Source organism: Papaver somniferum, chromosome 10, assembly GCF_003573695.1.
Source record: "Papaver somniferum cultivar HN1 chromosome 10, ASM357369v1, whole genome shotgun sequence".
In the NCBI taxonomy this organism is placed as follows: Eukaryota; Viridiplantae; Streptophyta; class Magnoliopsida; order Ranunculales; family Papaveraceae; genus Papaver; species Papaver somniferum.
The window spans coordinates 77,933,098-77,947,286 of record NC_039367.1 but is presented as its reverse complement, the minus strand read 5'-3'; the positions used below and the strand labels follow the sequence as shown (position 1 = coordinate 77,947,286).

At 39.0% G+C, this 14,189-nt stretch overlaps 1 protein-coding gene across 1 annotated transcript; it reads right to left on the bottom strand.

Moving 5' to 3' along the window:
* Nucleotides 1–955: 955 nt before the first annotated feature.
* Nucleotides 956–4,608, bottom strand: LOC113315813. The gene is made up of 5 exons (XM_026564062.1): nt 4,470–4,608; nt 3,533–4,332; nt 3,112–3,416; nt 2,662–2,971; nt 956–2,551 (listed from the first exon to the last, which is right to left on the bottom strand). Exons 1-5 carry the CDS (start codon nt 4,606–4,608, stop codon nt 956–958), a joined length of 3,150 nt encoding a protein of 1,049 aa, XP_026419847.1.
* Nucleotides 4,609–14,189: the final 9,581 nt, after the last annotated feature.

Below are 14,189 nucleotides of genomic sequence, written 5' to 3'. Positions count from 1 at the left end.
ATAAGCATCATGCAATTATAGATCGTTCGCATAGTTCGCATGTTGATATCTTCTTATTATGAAGGTCATCAAACCAGCTGCATAACCAGTCTGAGAAAGAGGAAGAACCATTCGACGACCAGCCAGAAATAGAAAACCACACCACTCTAGCTAGGTTACATTCCGTTAAAACATGAGAGGGAGTCTCTAGCTCACGTTCACAGAAAGGGCACACAGAGGGAACACCAGGTATTCTAGAGCTGAGAATATCTCTTGTTGGCAGAAGTGAAGAAACAACTTTCCATAGGAAATGTCGTATCCTGGGAAGAAGAGGTAGTTTCCACAATGATTTGTAGATTTGTATCATTCTTGGCCCTATCGACTGTGATAAATCTTGAGCTCCATACATTGATCTGTAAGCAGATTTTACTGAAAACCTGCCATTTTTTTCTAACAACCAGACCAGCCTATCTTCACAATTGTTGTGAATCTGTAAACTCATAATAGTGTTTACTATCTCAGGCTCAAATAGCTCTTGCAGAGTTTGTATATTCCACGAACTGTTGTCTTGGTTAAATAGCTGGTGCACATGTTTATATTGTTGTTGAGACGTAGATCCTTGTTTTGGAGATGGAGGTTATGATAAAGCTTGAATCCATCTGTGACGCCAGATTAAAATCTTCCTGTCGTTACCTAAACACCAACAGCTGTTGGCTTGCACAAATCCTAGCTCTGAACTCAAACTTCTCCAGGACCAAGTTGTGTTGCTCTTCCTTTTTAGATTAAATAGGTCACCATTTGGATAGTATTTATCCTGTAAAGATTTAGTCATCATGGGCTCCGTATCAGAACAAAGTTTCCATGCCGACTTTGCAAGCAAAGCCCTATTGAATATTTGCATATCACGAAATCCGAGACCTCCTTCTTCTTTGGGTTTTTGATTTCTTCTCCATGTGATTATGTGGTTGCCTCGACATTACTTCTTATTCCTCCAGAACTGCCGTTGTTTAGAACTCATCTTTTTAATGGTAACATCAGGTAACTTGAAACTCGTCATATGATGCATTGGAATCGCGTTGGAAACATTTTTAATCATAACTGATCTAGCTTCCTCCGACATGTTACTGCCATTCCAATTCGCAAACCTATGATCCATTTTGTCACATAGTATAGAGAAGGGAATGCGCTTTCTTCTACCAACAAAAAAGGGAATACCAAGGTATTTTTCATCCGAGATATTCAGTGATCTGACTTGAAGATCTCCACTGATATTCTGACAAGCTTTAGGAGAAAGGTTAGAACTAAAAAACACAGTAGATTTATTGAAATTTATCAATTGCCCTAAGCATATGGAGAATTGATGTATCACGCTTAGCAATTTTTGAACTTGTGCATCATTGGCTTTGCAAAACAGGATACAATCATCCGCAAACAGCAAATGGTTGGTTTTTGGTGCAGAACGAGAGATCTTCATACCTGTGAGTTTCCCAGTTGCTTCACAGTGAGGCAAGAATCTTGAAAAAGACTCCATTGCGAGAATAAATAGGTAGGGTGATAACGGATCACCCTGCCTGATTCTTCTAGTCGTCTTGAATGATGTAGTGGGGGAACCATTCAACATGACTTCAATATGAGTTGTCGAAATGCACTGAGAAATAAATTGTCGAAATTTTTCTGAAAACCCAAACTGTTTTAGAATGTCTAAAAGGAAACTCCATTCTAGTCTATTGAATGCTTTAGACATGTCCATTTTAAGAGCAAGGTGGCCTCCTAATCCTTCTTTTCTCTTCATGGATTGCACAATTTCTTGCACTAAGCAAATGTTTTCAGAGATAAGTCTACCTGATACGTAGGCCGACTGCATTGGAGAAATAATTTTTGCAATATGTTTCTTCATCCTCAAAGCAATGATCTTCGAGATGATTTTATAAACTGTGTTGCACAAAGCAATGGGACGAAAATATTTTGGTTTGTTTGCTATTTGAACTTTGGGAATCAAAGAGACTATAGTGTTGTTAAGCTGTTGAACTAGAAAACCGGAATGAAAGAAAGATTTAATCATCTTACATACATCGGCATTCACTACTTGCCATTGAGTTTGGTAGAACCCAGGGGGAAAACCATCTGGTCCCGGTGACGTCCATGGCTCCATGGTCATGAGTGCTTGGTGGATCTCTTGTTCTGAAGGAATGGCTTCAAGTTGTTCATTGTCTTTCAAATAAATGCACCGTGGTATGTGTCTGATGAAATGTTGGATGCTTGACGGATTGGAAGTAGTCATAATATTCTGGAAATGTTGTTTAAGAAGATTAGAAAGTGAATCTCTGTCATTACACCATGTACCATTTGGTGCCATAAGAGAGTCAATTCTGTTTCGACATTTTCTTCTATTCATTATGATATGGAAAAACCTCAAATTCATATCCATGTCATTATAGAAGTGGTCACGAGACTTTTGTCGATTAGAGCTTGCTTGTATTTCATTGAGCTTTCTAATCTCGCTTTCTAAAAGAATGACAGCTTCTGTATTAGAACCATTCACATCAGCATCTTGCAAAGAGATCAATTCAGACTGAAGTTGCGTGATACGTTTATTGAAATCACCAAACGTACTCTTACTCCATAGTGACAGCAAATGTCTTGTATTAGACAATTTTTTTGTAAGAACAAAAGCATTAGAACCAGAAAATTAGTAGACCAAGCAGTTTTAATATTCTCAGAAAAAGAATTTCTATCTTGGTTTGAAATATCTAGCAAAATAGGGGCATGGTCAGAACCGTAATGTGGGATGTGTCTAAGAATGGAATTTGGGTAAACTAAGTACCACTCTCTGTTTCCTAAAGCTCGGTCTATCCTGGACTTAAATCTACCTGTGCCGTGTTTATTACTACTCCAAGTATAAGGGTTTCCACAGAAACCCAAATCAGTAAGATCAGAATCTTTAATGAGATCTAGGACAGCACTAGAGGTGGTGTTATTGAAATCAGTGTTCCTATCATTGGGAGTAAAAGTGATATTCAAATCACCAATGAGGACCCACGGTTTATTAATAGACCTACCAAGACTTTTAATGAACGCCCATTGAGCTTCTTTTTCATGGTTGTAATGGTGCCATAAACGCACGTTAAGTACCATTCCCCCTTACAAGCATCATTAGTGACTCGTGTGTGAAAGATTTTGTCATCCTGGTGATCTATATTAAGAGAAAAACCATCCTTCCATAATAAAAGTAAACTACCTGCCAGACCCACAGATAGTGCAAAAGCCATATTGGGCATTCCTAGAAAGTTAGATAATATGATGATTCTACTATCATTGATTTTAGTATCACAGATGAATATAATTTCCGGATGATGAAGATTGTTGAGGTAAATAAGATGATCTCTAGTATCTTTACCTAAGAACCCTTGACAATTCCAGCTAAGAATTTTCATATACTGAAAATATCGTGAGTTGCAAACTTTAAATAAAGGGGAAGACAAGAAAAAACCTTAGAGAGAACTTGCTGAAAAAGTAAAAATTGGAAAAAGGAAGAAGTAGGAAAAGAGTGCACCAAAAAAGTAGGGGAATCAGCAACCTCATCCATCACCTGGGGGTAAATTTTAGTAATATTCTCTCCCTCCTCTACCAAATCGTGCTCCATTCCATCAAACTCAATAGAAGTTGGAGACGAATGCAGTTCATTGATATCCAAGTCATCAGTGGGCTCATCATTTTCCTCTTCAGTGCTCCTTGAACTTTTGGGTCGTCTGGTATCTTCATGATCATATCCTTGTTCATTTATCTGTTTCTTACTAGCCTCACAAATTCTTTGAATAAGGAGATCCATGTCTTCACATATTTCAACTCCATAAGTTTCAGCCAGACCATGGATATAGTTGATATACTTCTCATTTGTGTATCGGCGAATCTTCAGATCATGAGCAACATTAGCACACTCCTCCTTGTTGTGATTCACTGTCCAGCAATGTGTACATAGGTTATGGGGTTGACGTTCCCAATGATATCTTACCCAGGTAACTCCACCAGCTCTTGTGTTCCACCACCCACCTCTATAGAGAGGTTTGCTTAAATCAATCTTCATTCTTGTTGATATCATACTTCCATAGGTTGGCCGACAGTTTGGGGGATCAGTCGAAATCTTTGGTCCTAGTTCCACCAAAGCTTCATCAATTACTTGGACAGAATGATGTTCAAGCAACATGTTTTTGAATTGAATAGTCCATTCACTATGACTAAAGTTCCAATCTTCTAGAGGAACATCATCATCATAAGGAAGAAGATTTAAGTGAGACTTGCAAACATTCCAGGGATTTTCTTGAGCACCGCTTCCATCTTTTCCTTTGTTATAAACTTAACAAGAAAAATGTTTTTATCAAGAGCACGAATCTCTCTAAACTTGTATAGATTCCAGAGTGTTTTTAGTTCCTTTCTAACCTGATATGTTTCCAAAGACTCTTCATTAAAGACCTTGCCTATCAAGGTATGACCTCTCTCTTCTGTAGCGACTGAAAGTGCCTTCACGGACCCAACTGCTTGCCTTAGTTTCATAGCAGAGATGTTTCTGATATTGGCATTATGGAGTTGATTGGTTATGGAAGTAACAGGATTCTTAGACGATGAAGACATTTTTTTTGTTTTGAGTATAATGAAGGAGATGTGAGAATAAAGAATGAGTATGATATTCCCACAGATGATGCTTAAATATAGTGAATTTGACCACCAAACTACCATAATTGGTTAGGAAGAGATAATGAGGATAATTTATGTCTGGAAAGATTACAACCGCAAAGACTGAACGCGAATATCTGGCAATAAAAGAGTATTGATTTGACTTTGTATACGAGGTAATCTTGGCGAGACTTTGAATTTTACCAAGATAGGCTACAGAAGGGAGAGGAGATTGATGCTTAAATTTCGCACTACAGCTGTTATACCGCCAATCAAGGGAGTTCAAAATTTGAAACTTTTCTGGCTCCAGAGATTTCAGAATGTTGACTCGAGATTGAGAAGTTAAGATTTGCATTTGAGATTAAAATTTGGTAGAGACTTTGGAATCATAAAAATGATTACTAGTTATATACTTGAATATACTGTTAGAATCCATCATGAGAGTGATGGTCTGTGATACTGCAGAAGGAGACGATGTGCATACTTCTGTGAACCATAAAATTTGAAACAGGAAGAGAATAAGACCTGTCCAATAATGGACACCCCCCATGGTTCAAAAAGGATGAGGTCCTGCAAGCAGAACATTAAGAATCCATTAGATAATATAAAGCATGGATATAAATATTAAGGTTTAGAGTCAAGAAAAAATGAAAACTAACTAGAAAAACTTAAGAAAGAATCTTTGAAGACTATTAAAGAGTAATTCATAAAAAATTAACAGGGATGACTAATGAAACATGTTAACATGATCATCAAGGTAACATTTTTCCTTGCCATACCTCATCGTCAGTTCTGACGGAGGGTGTCTATTTTAACCCGTTGTATTTATTGGATGTGTTACACACAACAAATCTAAGTTTAATAATTAAAGCTTCTTCCATTGATTAGTAAGGTTAATAATACTTTTTTTCCAGGGATAGAACATGGTAGGTTGCTGCCCTTACCCTTCTTCTCATGAGTTACCTTCGTTCTCTTATGGGTAGTACTTTTTAGGTACATCGCATTCCATGGGTGTTGTAGCACTACTCCTTCCACCGTTCTCAAATGGTAGGATCCTTTCCCAGCAATATCGTGTATGATGTAGGGTCCGTCCCATGTTGGAGCAAGCTTTCCCCATGCCTTCTTCTTTTGGTAAGGCGGTACTTGTGTATCACATATTCTTCGACTACAAAGTTTCGAGGGATGACCTTTTTATTGTATTCTCGAGCTAACCTTCATTGGTAGTTTACCATTCGTTGCAAAGCTACCTCCCTTGTTTCTTCAAGGTCGTCCATCTTCTATATCATTAGCTCCGTTGTTAGGTTTTTCTCCCAGGCCTCTGTCTTTGTTGTTGGAAGTATGACCTCTGTTGGGATGACTGCTTCGGCTCTGAAGGTTAGTAAGAACGAAGTTTATCCCGTATTTGATCTCCTTGTTGTTCTGTAAGCCCATAAGACGTCGTGTAACTGTTCGCATCACCTCTTTTTGTGCGGACCCAACTTCCTTTTAAAGTTCATTGCTATGGTTTTGTTCGTTGCCTCCGCCTCCCCATTTCTTTTAGATAGATCGGATTTGATTTATTTTTATGGATGTTGAAGATGTCGAATAGCATGTCGATGTTCTTCCCTTGTAACTACTTTCCATTGTACGAAACTGAAAAGACGAGGGTATCCAAATATACCTCAATCTAAAACTTTTCTACCTATAAGTCCTTTCTCCGAAAGTGATTGTCTATGAACTGAGTCGAGACAATACGACGAATCGGTTCACACTTCGTGTGATCGTCTATGGATACGATATCGAGACAATACGACAACAAGATAACTTGCATGATTGACTATGGATACAAGATCGAGAAAATACAACAACGAAGTATGATTACTTGATAATAGGTTCAGACTTAACCAAACACTATAGGATTGCTATCAAGTAATTAGGAATTAACGTTTGTGTATTTTACTTCCGATTAAAATAAATCAATTATAATTGCGTAAATAGAAAAGTAAAAAAACACAACAAGATTTTGTTAACGAGGAAACCGCAAATGCAGAAAAACCCCGGGACCTTGTCCAGAATTGAATACTCTCAGAATTAAGCCGTTATACAAAATCAAAAAAAACTTCGTATAATTGAGACCAAGCAACTAAACCTATAGTTCACCTAGTTCCCTCAGTATCATTGCGCCAACTTGCAATAAGTCACGCACTTAGAACAATTCCTTTGGTTCGTATTCCTGTTTATGGGTAAAAACTGTTTCTGCTGGTTTTGGTAAATTTGGGTGTGTGGATGAGAAACAAATCTACACCTAAAACAAATGCACTGCACGAGAGTACTTTAGATTCGAGGGATCAATCTGTACAATCATGTCCTGAACCAAGAAATGACTGTTCCAGTCTTGCTTCGGTCACAAAGTGAAGGAGAAGGGTTCGTTTTAGGGAGGGAAGCGAAGAAGGTGTTGAGGCCAGAATTTTTAATTCTGAAGGTGTGGCTATTTTATGACTTGTATCAGAATTTGGAACTGGCTTGCGAAATGAAAGGTATCAGTTCTTTGGTACTTTTCTGGATACTGTGTTGTTGTTATGACCAAAAACTTGTTTCTGGTTGAAATAGGTAAAACCTATTTATACAAGTCATATTGAACACACCCTTATCTCGTAGAAAGTGGGAATGATGGATTGATGGAGAAGTGGGGTCATGTATAAATGCCAAAAATCACGTTCCCACTATGAAGGAAACGAGTTAGTTTACACCCACTACTTCTTGACGCCACTAAATGCCCTGCTTTCTGACACTTTCTTATAATGGGCGTGTTGCATGCCGCATGATGTAAACCGCCAGACCAATACCCTGATGAGCATCCCCCAGTTTGTGACATGTTTGATGTATCGAGTGTTTTCGTGGAAAACGTGTAGCAGATTGTTATGTGTGGCAAGTCAAATTCAGGAGACTTGCTGCAGGAGAATAGCATGTGATGCTATTAGGCTTGTCTTGGCTGGTCGCCTAAGACTTGCCACAGGTCTGTCAATTCTGTGGCGAATTTGGACGGCTGAGATTGTAACTCATGAGAAAGGGTGGCCATTGATTATGGCCACACTCTGTTGGCGTTTGATAATAGCACAATGGCGCCATTGGCATTTAGTGGCATATTTAGCACATGCCAGTGGCACAATGGCATGGTTGGCATAGTTAGCGCATGCCGGTGGCACGGTGGTGCAAGTAGCGCCTGGCGTAGCCATGGCCGCTAGATTTTGGCACATTGGTGTTAGACCCAAATATGGCTTGGCAACATTAGTTCCAGTTGCCAAATCAATCTCAATGCTCTGGGTAGCATTACTTAGCTTGGTTGGCGTAACAAGTTTACCTAAATTAGGGTTTGGCATGTCGAAACCCAAATTAGTGCGTGTGGCATGTGGCCACGGCACAGTGATGTTTTTGTGCAAACGGTGTCATAGCCATGCCAAAGGAACTATAACAAGGCCATAATGTGGAAACGGACACGGGAGCAAGGGTTGCTATGATCGGCTATGGTATGGCGCCATTCATAGAGTTTCGTGGGTCCCGCATGGCTCGTGGCATGTTGGGGGCCCGAAGTGGCGTAATTTGGGCCACGACTGGAAATTAGAGTTTGGATTAACGCCACTAAAGCAAGGTCGTGTTTCTGATTATGATACCCTAATTGAAGTCTGTTATGGCGTTGACCATGAACAGAAGGTGGATTAGCACGTAGGCGCGCTATTTATGGAACGTTGGCACGTTCGGCATGCTGCTGCGACAAAGTGGCACGTTTGGCATGTTTGGTATGCACGTTTAGTGCATTGTCGCGGCATGGCATGTTTGGCATGCCATTAGCATGTGGAGCGGGATGTCACGTTTGGCATGCCATTGGCATGTTGGCGCGGTTTTGGAAAGCCAATTTGGCATTGTGACCATCTGGCGCAATTTTGCCTCTTTTAATACTGTGGCAGGTTTAGAGCGACCTGATTGGTTGATAAAAAGAGGGACCGGCCAAGCATGGGCGTGTCCACACTTCCACTGCACGTAGCGAATTCAAAGCAACCTGATTGGCCGATGAGAAATAGGGGCCGACAAGTATGGGCCCACCCACAACTCATGTGTGTGTGGAGGGTTTAAGGAGACCTGATTGGTCGACGGGAAACAGGGGCCGGTCAGGCAACATGGGGTGTGGCCACTTGCAGGTGGCGCCGGCTGGTCTATGGCATGGACACACCTCCCTTTGTTGTTGCTCATATCCCGCGGATTCTTTTATTCCTTGTTTTCTGATTTTGGGTAGGATTTTGCACCTACTAATCCATGGCGGATTAATTTCCTAGTTCGCCTAAGCTTAATTTCGACCGGCGGGGTCTAATATACTACGCATGGTGCAAAAACCTAATTTTTGCAAATTAGTCAGAGTAGTATCTGAATCTTGTGAATTATCACAAAATTGATTGAATTTTATGTGTTTACACAGAGTTCTTTAAGTTTATGGCCAGAGAGCAGTATGCTTTCCGATTGAGTACTTTTATGCAAGGACCTTAACCTTGATAATTGGAAATTTGTGCTACTCTGCTGCGAGTGAACACAAATTGTCATGTCATATCAATATTAAGGGTTCAGCTGGGAAACATAGCAAAGGAAAAATACTCGGAAGACTCCAGCATTAGTGAGTAATGCAGCTAGGAGCTTATACACTCATTAGGCTCTATACTAGTGAACAATTCATCTATGAGCTTGAGTTTCAATATAATATGAAGAAAGACATAGGCACTCATCAGATTTTGATTTATTCTCCGAATTCCCTGCAGAATATAGACGTATCAATGTCTACTACATCTGATGACGGGTCAGGTAGATAGACTTTTACAAATTTAGACCTGAACTAAAAACCACCATCAACAATTCCAAACAGTAAAGGAACAACAAATCTGTTCGGTAACAACTCTTTTCAATCAACGTGATATGAGTTTGACAAAAGGCTCTTCCGTTTAACCAATAAACTCCTTTGTCGGGTTCTTAGATCAATCTATTCAACAATTACCAAAATAATTTTTTAGACTATGCAATCAATACTATGAATCACAAAGAAATGTATTGATGCTGATCTATGTAGCTAATCAATCCAATCTATCAAAAGATAAACCGATTATAGTTGGATCCCCAGCCGATCAAGTTTTGTACATACCAAAGATTATGAACTCAAATAAGAAATCTTATTTGTCTTCAATAAACACCTGCATACAAACAACTTGAATCTCTTGTGATCAATCACATACAGAACAGAGTCTGTTAACAATGGATTATCACAAGACTTTAGATCTACAAACAGTCTAAAGATCCCCGTCGATACTTCGATCTAGTTTGAGTGAATCTTATATCAGAAGAGAAGATTCTCAAGCATAAACAAACTAGGTGCAATCGAATTTCAACAACCGTTAGTCAATCAAATTAATCGAAAACGAATAATAAACTGCAATTATCTAGTTTCCCACCAACGGTACTCGTAGAGCTTCTCAATCCCAAAGAAATCTTTAAAATGAGCGGTCGTAAGAGATTTCGCATAAATAGGGTACTTTCCTCTAGGAATAGACGGCTCCACCAGTAACAACACAACTAGTTAGTTTTGCTGGCTCTAAGGATTAGTTTGCTCGAAATGCAAACTTCAATATTTATAGACCAAGGAAGTTTGGACACCAAGGAATTTCCAAAACAGAATATTCTCCAAGATTCAATAAAGCCAAAATCGGTTTTCATTATTCCTGGAAATGCTCTGTCCAAATATTGACCGAAATCTCAGTAGAAAATCTCCAATTAGTAAATTCACATTACCAATTTTTATTTTATATATATATGCATTTAATTGCTAGAAATTAAAAGCATATAAAATTAAAAACCTTAATTAAAAGATTCTCAATTTATTTCGATCCGGGATTCTCCTTTAGTTATTAAGGAATATCTTTGAACAATAATAGATAAGAATTAATGCATATGTTCAAAGTATTTCGACATCTTTACTTTGTAAATCCTTTTTCATATTTACAATCTTGGAACCGATTTGCCACACTTCCAAACGAGTTTAGAATTGGTTCATCCGATTTCCAAGAACTATGTGATTGATCAAAAACATTCAATTACCATTCATGGGTTTAACGTTTCTACCAAACACAAAGTTCGCTTCTACCTTCAAGTGGATACTAGGATCGGTTACACTAGTTTCCATAAAATGGCTAACTAAGTACCAGAATCGGTGTAGATGGTGGATTTTCGACAAAGGCTAAAATCGTAAACTCATAATTATACGAAGCTCTGATTCAGCAATCAGACGTGAGTATCAATACACGGCTCTCTCGTCGAATTCTCAACAGAGAGTACTTTCTCTCAGAGTACATGTAGATATGTAGTCTCATGACTGGACAACGATATATCTCATGAATATTGAACACTTTCAGTGATTATTTTTATATAGTATCACGAGATGGACGGCTCCTAGACAACTTGCTCTGCTAGTATAGAGCGATAACGTCTTCGGGAACAAACAACGAGTTTACCCAGACTATATAAAGGATATGACTTACCGACAAGCTCATATTGGGATAAGTAATGCTCCTAGACAGCTTGCTCTGCTAGTATAGAGCCACAAAGTTAATTATTCCTAATTAAAATTGCTTCTATTCCATGGTCGAATCCACGACTGGTCCCATGGAATGGCAATAAACAATTGTTCTGATTCTATGTTCGAATCCACAGTTTGATCTCATAGAATAGCAATAACTATATTATCTCATTACTCTGATTTCATGATCGAATCCACAACTGGTCTCATAAATAGTAACAGATAAATCTTAATTACTCCGATTCTATGGTCGAATCTACGATCCCATGGAATGGTAATGCTCAATTTATTATTCTGAATTCGTAGTCGAATCCTCGGCAGATCCTATGAATTAATAATAAACATCTTATTACTCAGTTTTGTGAATTATTCTCCACTGAATTCCACAATTAGTAATAAATAATCAACAACCGGGCGTCTGAGCTACCTCTAAGTAAGCCCGATTCAAATGGTGAATGTATTCAACGACGATACACTAACAGTCACCGCACGAACGAGTATTTCAAAAATACAACGAAACGATGAACCTATGCAAAATAGAGAAGAAAATAATAAATAATTAAAAATATTGACCAGGGTGCTGGGAGCACGGACACACGACCGACCGACCGTGTCGTGGTCAATCCCACGCCAGTTTTATATTTTTAATGCATTTTTATTATTTTCCATGATTTGATGAAAATTCTCTCATTTTATCAAATCTCCTTCGTCTCGAGGAAACTCCTCGGTTTCATGGTACTTCCATAAATCCATAAAAAATAATATAAAATTAAAAGGAGTGTGGGGCGTGACCATTGGCCAACCGGCCATGCCTTGGTCCCAACCGGCCCCACACCCACGGTTCCTTATTATTATTTTATTATTATTATTATTATTCTAATTTCATGAAAAAACTCCTTGATTTCATGGTATTTTGCAAAACAAACATAATAATAATAAAATAAAATAATTATGAAAACTTGTGGGACCGGGCCTGCCGCCGGTCCCACACCCCTTTGTTTTATTTTTATTATTAGTTTTTCCTTGAATTCATCAAATTCCTTGATTTCATGGTATTTCTCTCAAATTAGGAAAAATTCCCTCAAATCATCAAAATACCTAAAAATAAAAAAAATTAGGGAAACTCGTGGGACCGGCCAGCCGGCCGCCATGCCTCCACGGTCCCACACGCCCTTGTTTTTATTATTTTAATATTTTTGCTTCCTTGAACTCATGAAAACTCCTTCAATTCATGGAAACTCCCTAAATTCATCAAATTTCTCAAAATTCATGAATTTTTCATAAAATCATCAAAATATTATAAAATTAAGGAAAAGGCACCACGGGACCGTGGTCACGACCGGCCGACCATGCCTTGACCACGGCGGTCCCACGCCTCCTCATTCCTTATTTTATAATTATTTTTCATCATCTCATGGTGTTTTCCTCAGTTTCGTCGAAACCCTAATTTTGGCATATTTTCTCGAATGGATGCTCAATTGCACGCCAGAAAATATCAAAATTCTCAGGACTGAGACGCGGACGCCTTGGGGACACGAGCACGCTATCTTGACCGACCAAGATTGGCTCTTTGGCTCACGGAAGCCGGTCCCATCAATTTTCACAGTTTTGACCTAATTTGCACAATTGCTCGTATTAGGTCCAAAACTCTTCCAAACACTTTGGATTTTCATGAAGTGATCGTCAGGCGGTCACGTGACAACCCAGGGCCGGTTTCATGACTCCATGGTCGGTCCCTCGCCTCGTCATAATTAATTAGGTTTTCTCACCTAAGGCTCAGACGAGCATTTTGAATAAATGATTAACCAGCATTTAATCATTCTTCACCAACAAATCGTCAACTCTTCAGGAGTTCTTCGTATTTGCTCACGTGAGCATATGGACACTACATGGTTGATCCACGGTCCCATGTAGTCGCTCCCTCCTTCGTCCCATGGTTAAATTCTGACGAACCATGAATTGATCATCAATTGATCAAATTAGGGTTTCTGAATCCAAGGATCATCATTCCAGATTCCAACCTTAATAATTTTACGACGACCTCATGGTCATTAATTTTATTAATTATGCTCGGTTCAACGACCAGTATTCTAATTAATATTTTTGGTACGCTGCCAATAATCCATCAGATGAGCAACACATGCTCAGACGATCAAATATTCAACAATTCATCACATGAGCAACACTTGCTCAGATGATAAATATTTGCTCAAACCAAGGAATATTGGTTCAACAATCAATATTCAACGATCCATCGAATGAGCAATACTTGCTCACTTCATCGTAAGAACTATACCTCTGTCTCATGACATGTTCAATTCATGAGTTTCAGAACATCATGTTCAACTCAGCAACTACATGGACTCATCGTCCCATCAAACCACGAAGTCATCAATTGACTAACAAACCACGAGACGTCAATCGTGTCACTTGGGGGGATATCACTTAGGGTTTTGGTCTGGCGGTCTACGGCACGTGTGTTCAAACACACGATGGAATGTGAGCAAGTCGTGCAATCAGTTGAAGGAATTCACGAGGTAGTGGGTGGAAAATCGACCAAGTCTCCACACGTTGAGCAACTGGTTTCAAACACGATCTCCACTTCCCCACTCCTTGATTCCATCAACTGTCACACTTCATGGAATCATGGTGTCTAAATTCCAGCAATATAAATAAGTCTCTGAATCATGATTGAATCATCCATCATCAGTATCATCAATCTCACGTCATCGACAACACGAGATCATCAACTCATCAATTGAGCAACTACTCTCAATTGAGCAATTTCAATCACTCAGAGCTTATCGTATTCAGAATTCACACACCCACAATCTTTGATTACCATTGATTCCACACATTTCTCAGCTTCCCTCCTACAGATCAACCCATCCTCTCTTGTGACCGAATTTACTCTGGAACGGTCATTGTCTTGATTTAGGCCGGAGTACTA

Bases quoted from the DNA above. Each gene is read 5' to 3' on its own strand.
- LOC113315813 (XM_026564062.1), bottom strand. From the start codon at position 4,608: ATGTCTTCATCGTCTAAGAATCCTGTTACTTCCATAACCAATCAACTC. The intron at 4,333-4,469 runs GTCATACCTTGA...TTTCTTGTTAAG, and splicing joins AGTCGCTACAGAAGAGAGAG to TTTATAACAAAGGAAAAGAT. The intron at 3,417-3,532 runs GTGCACTCTTTT...CGATATTTTCAG, and splicing joins CTGATTCCCCTACTTTTTTG to TATATGAAAATTCTTAGCTG.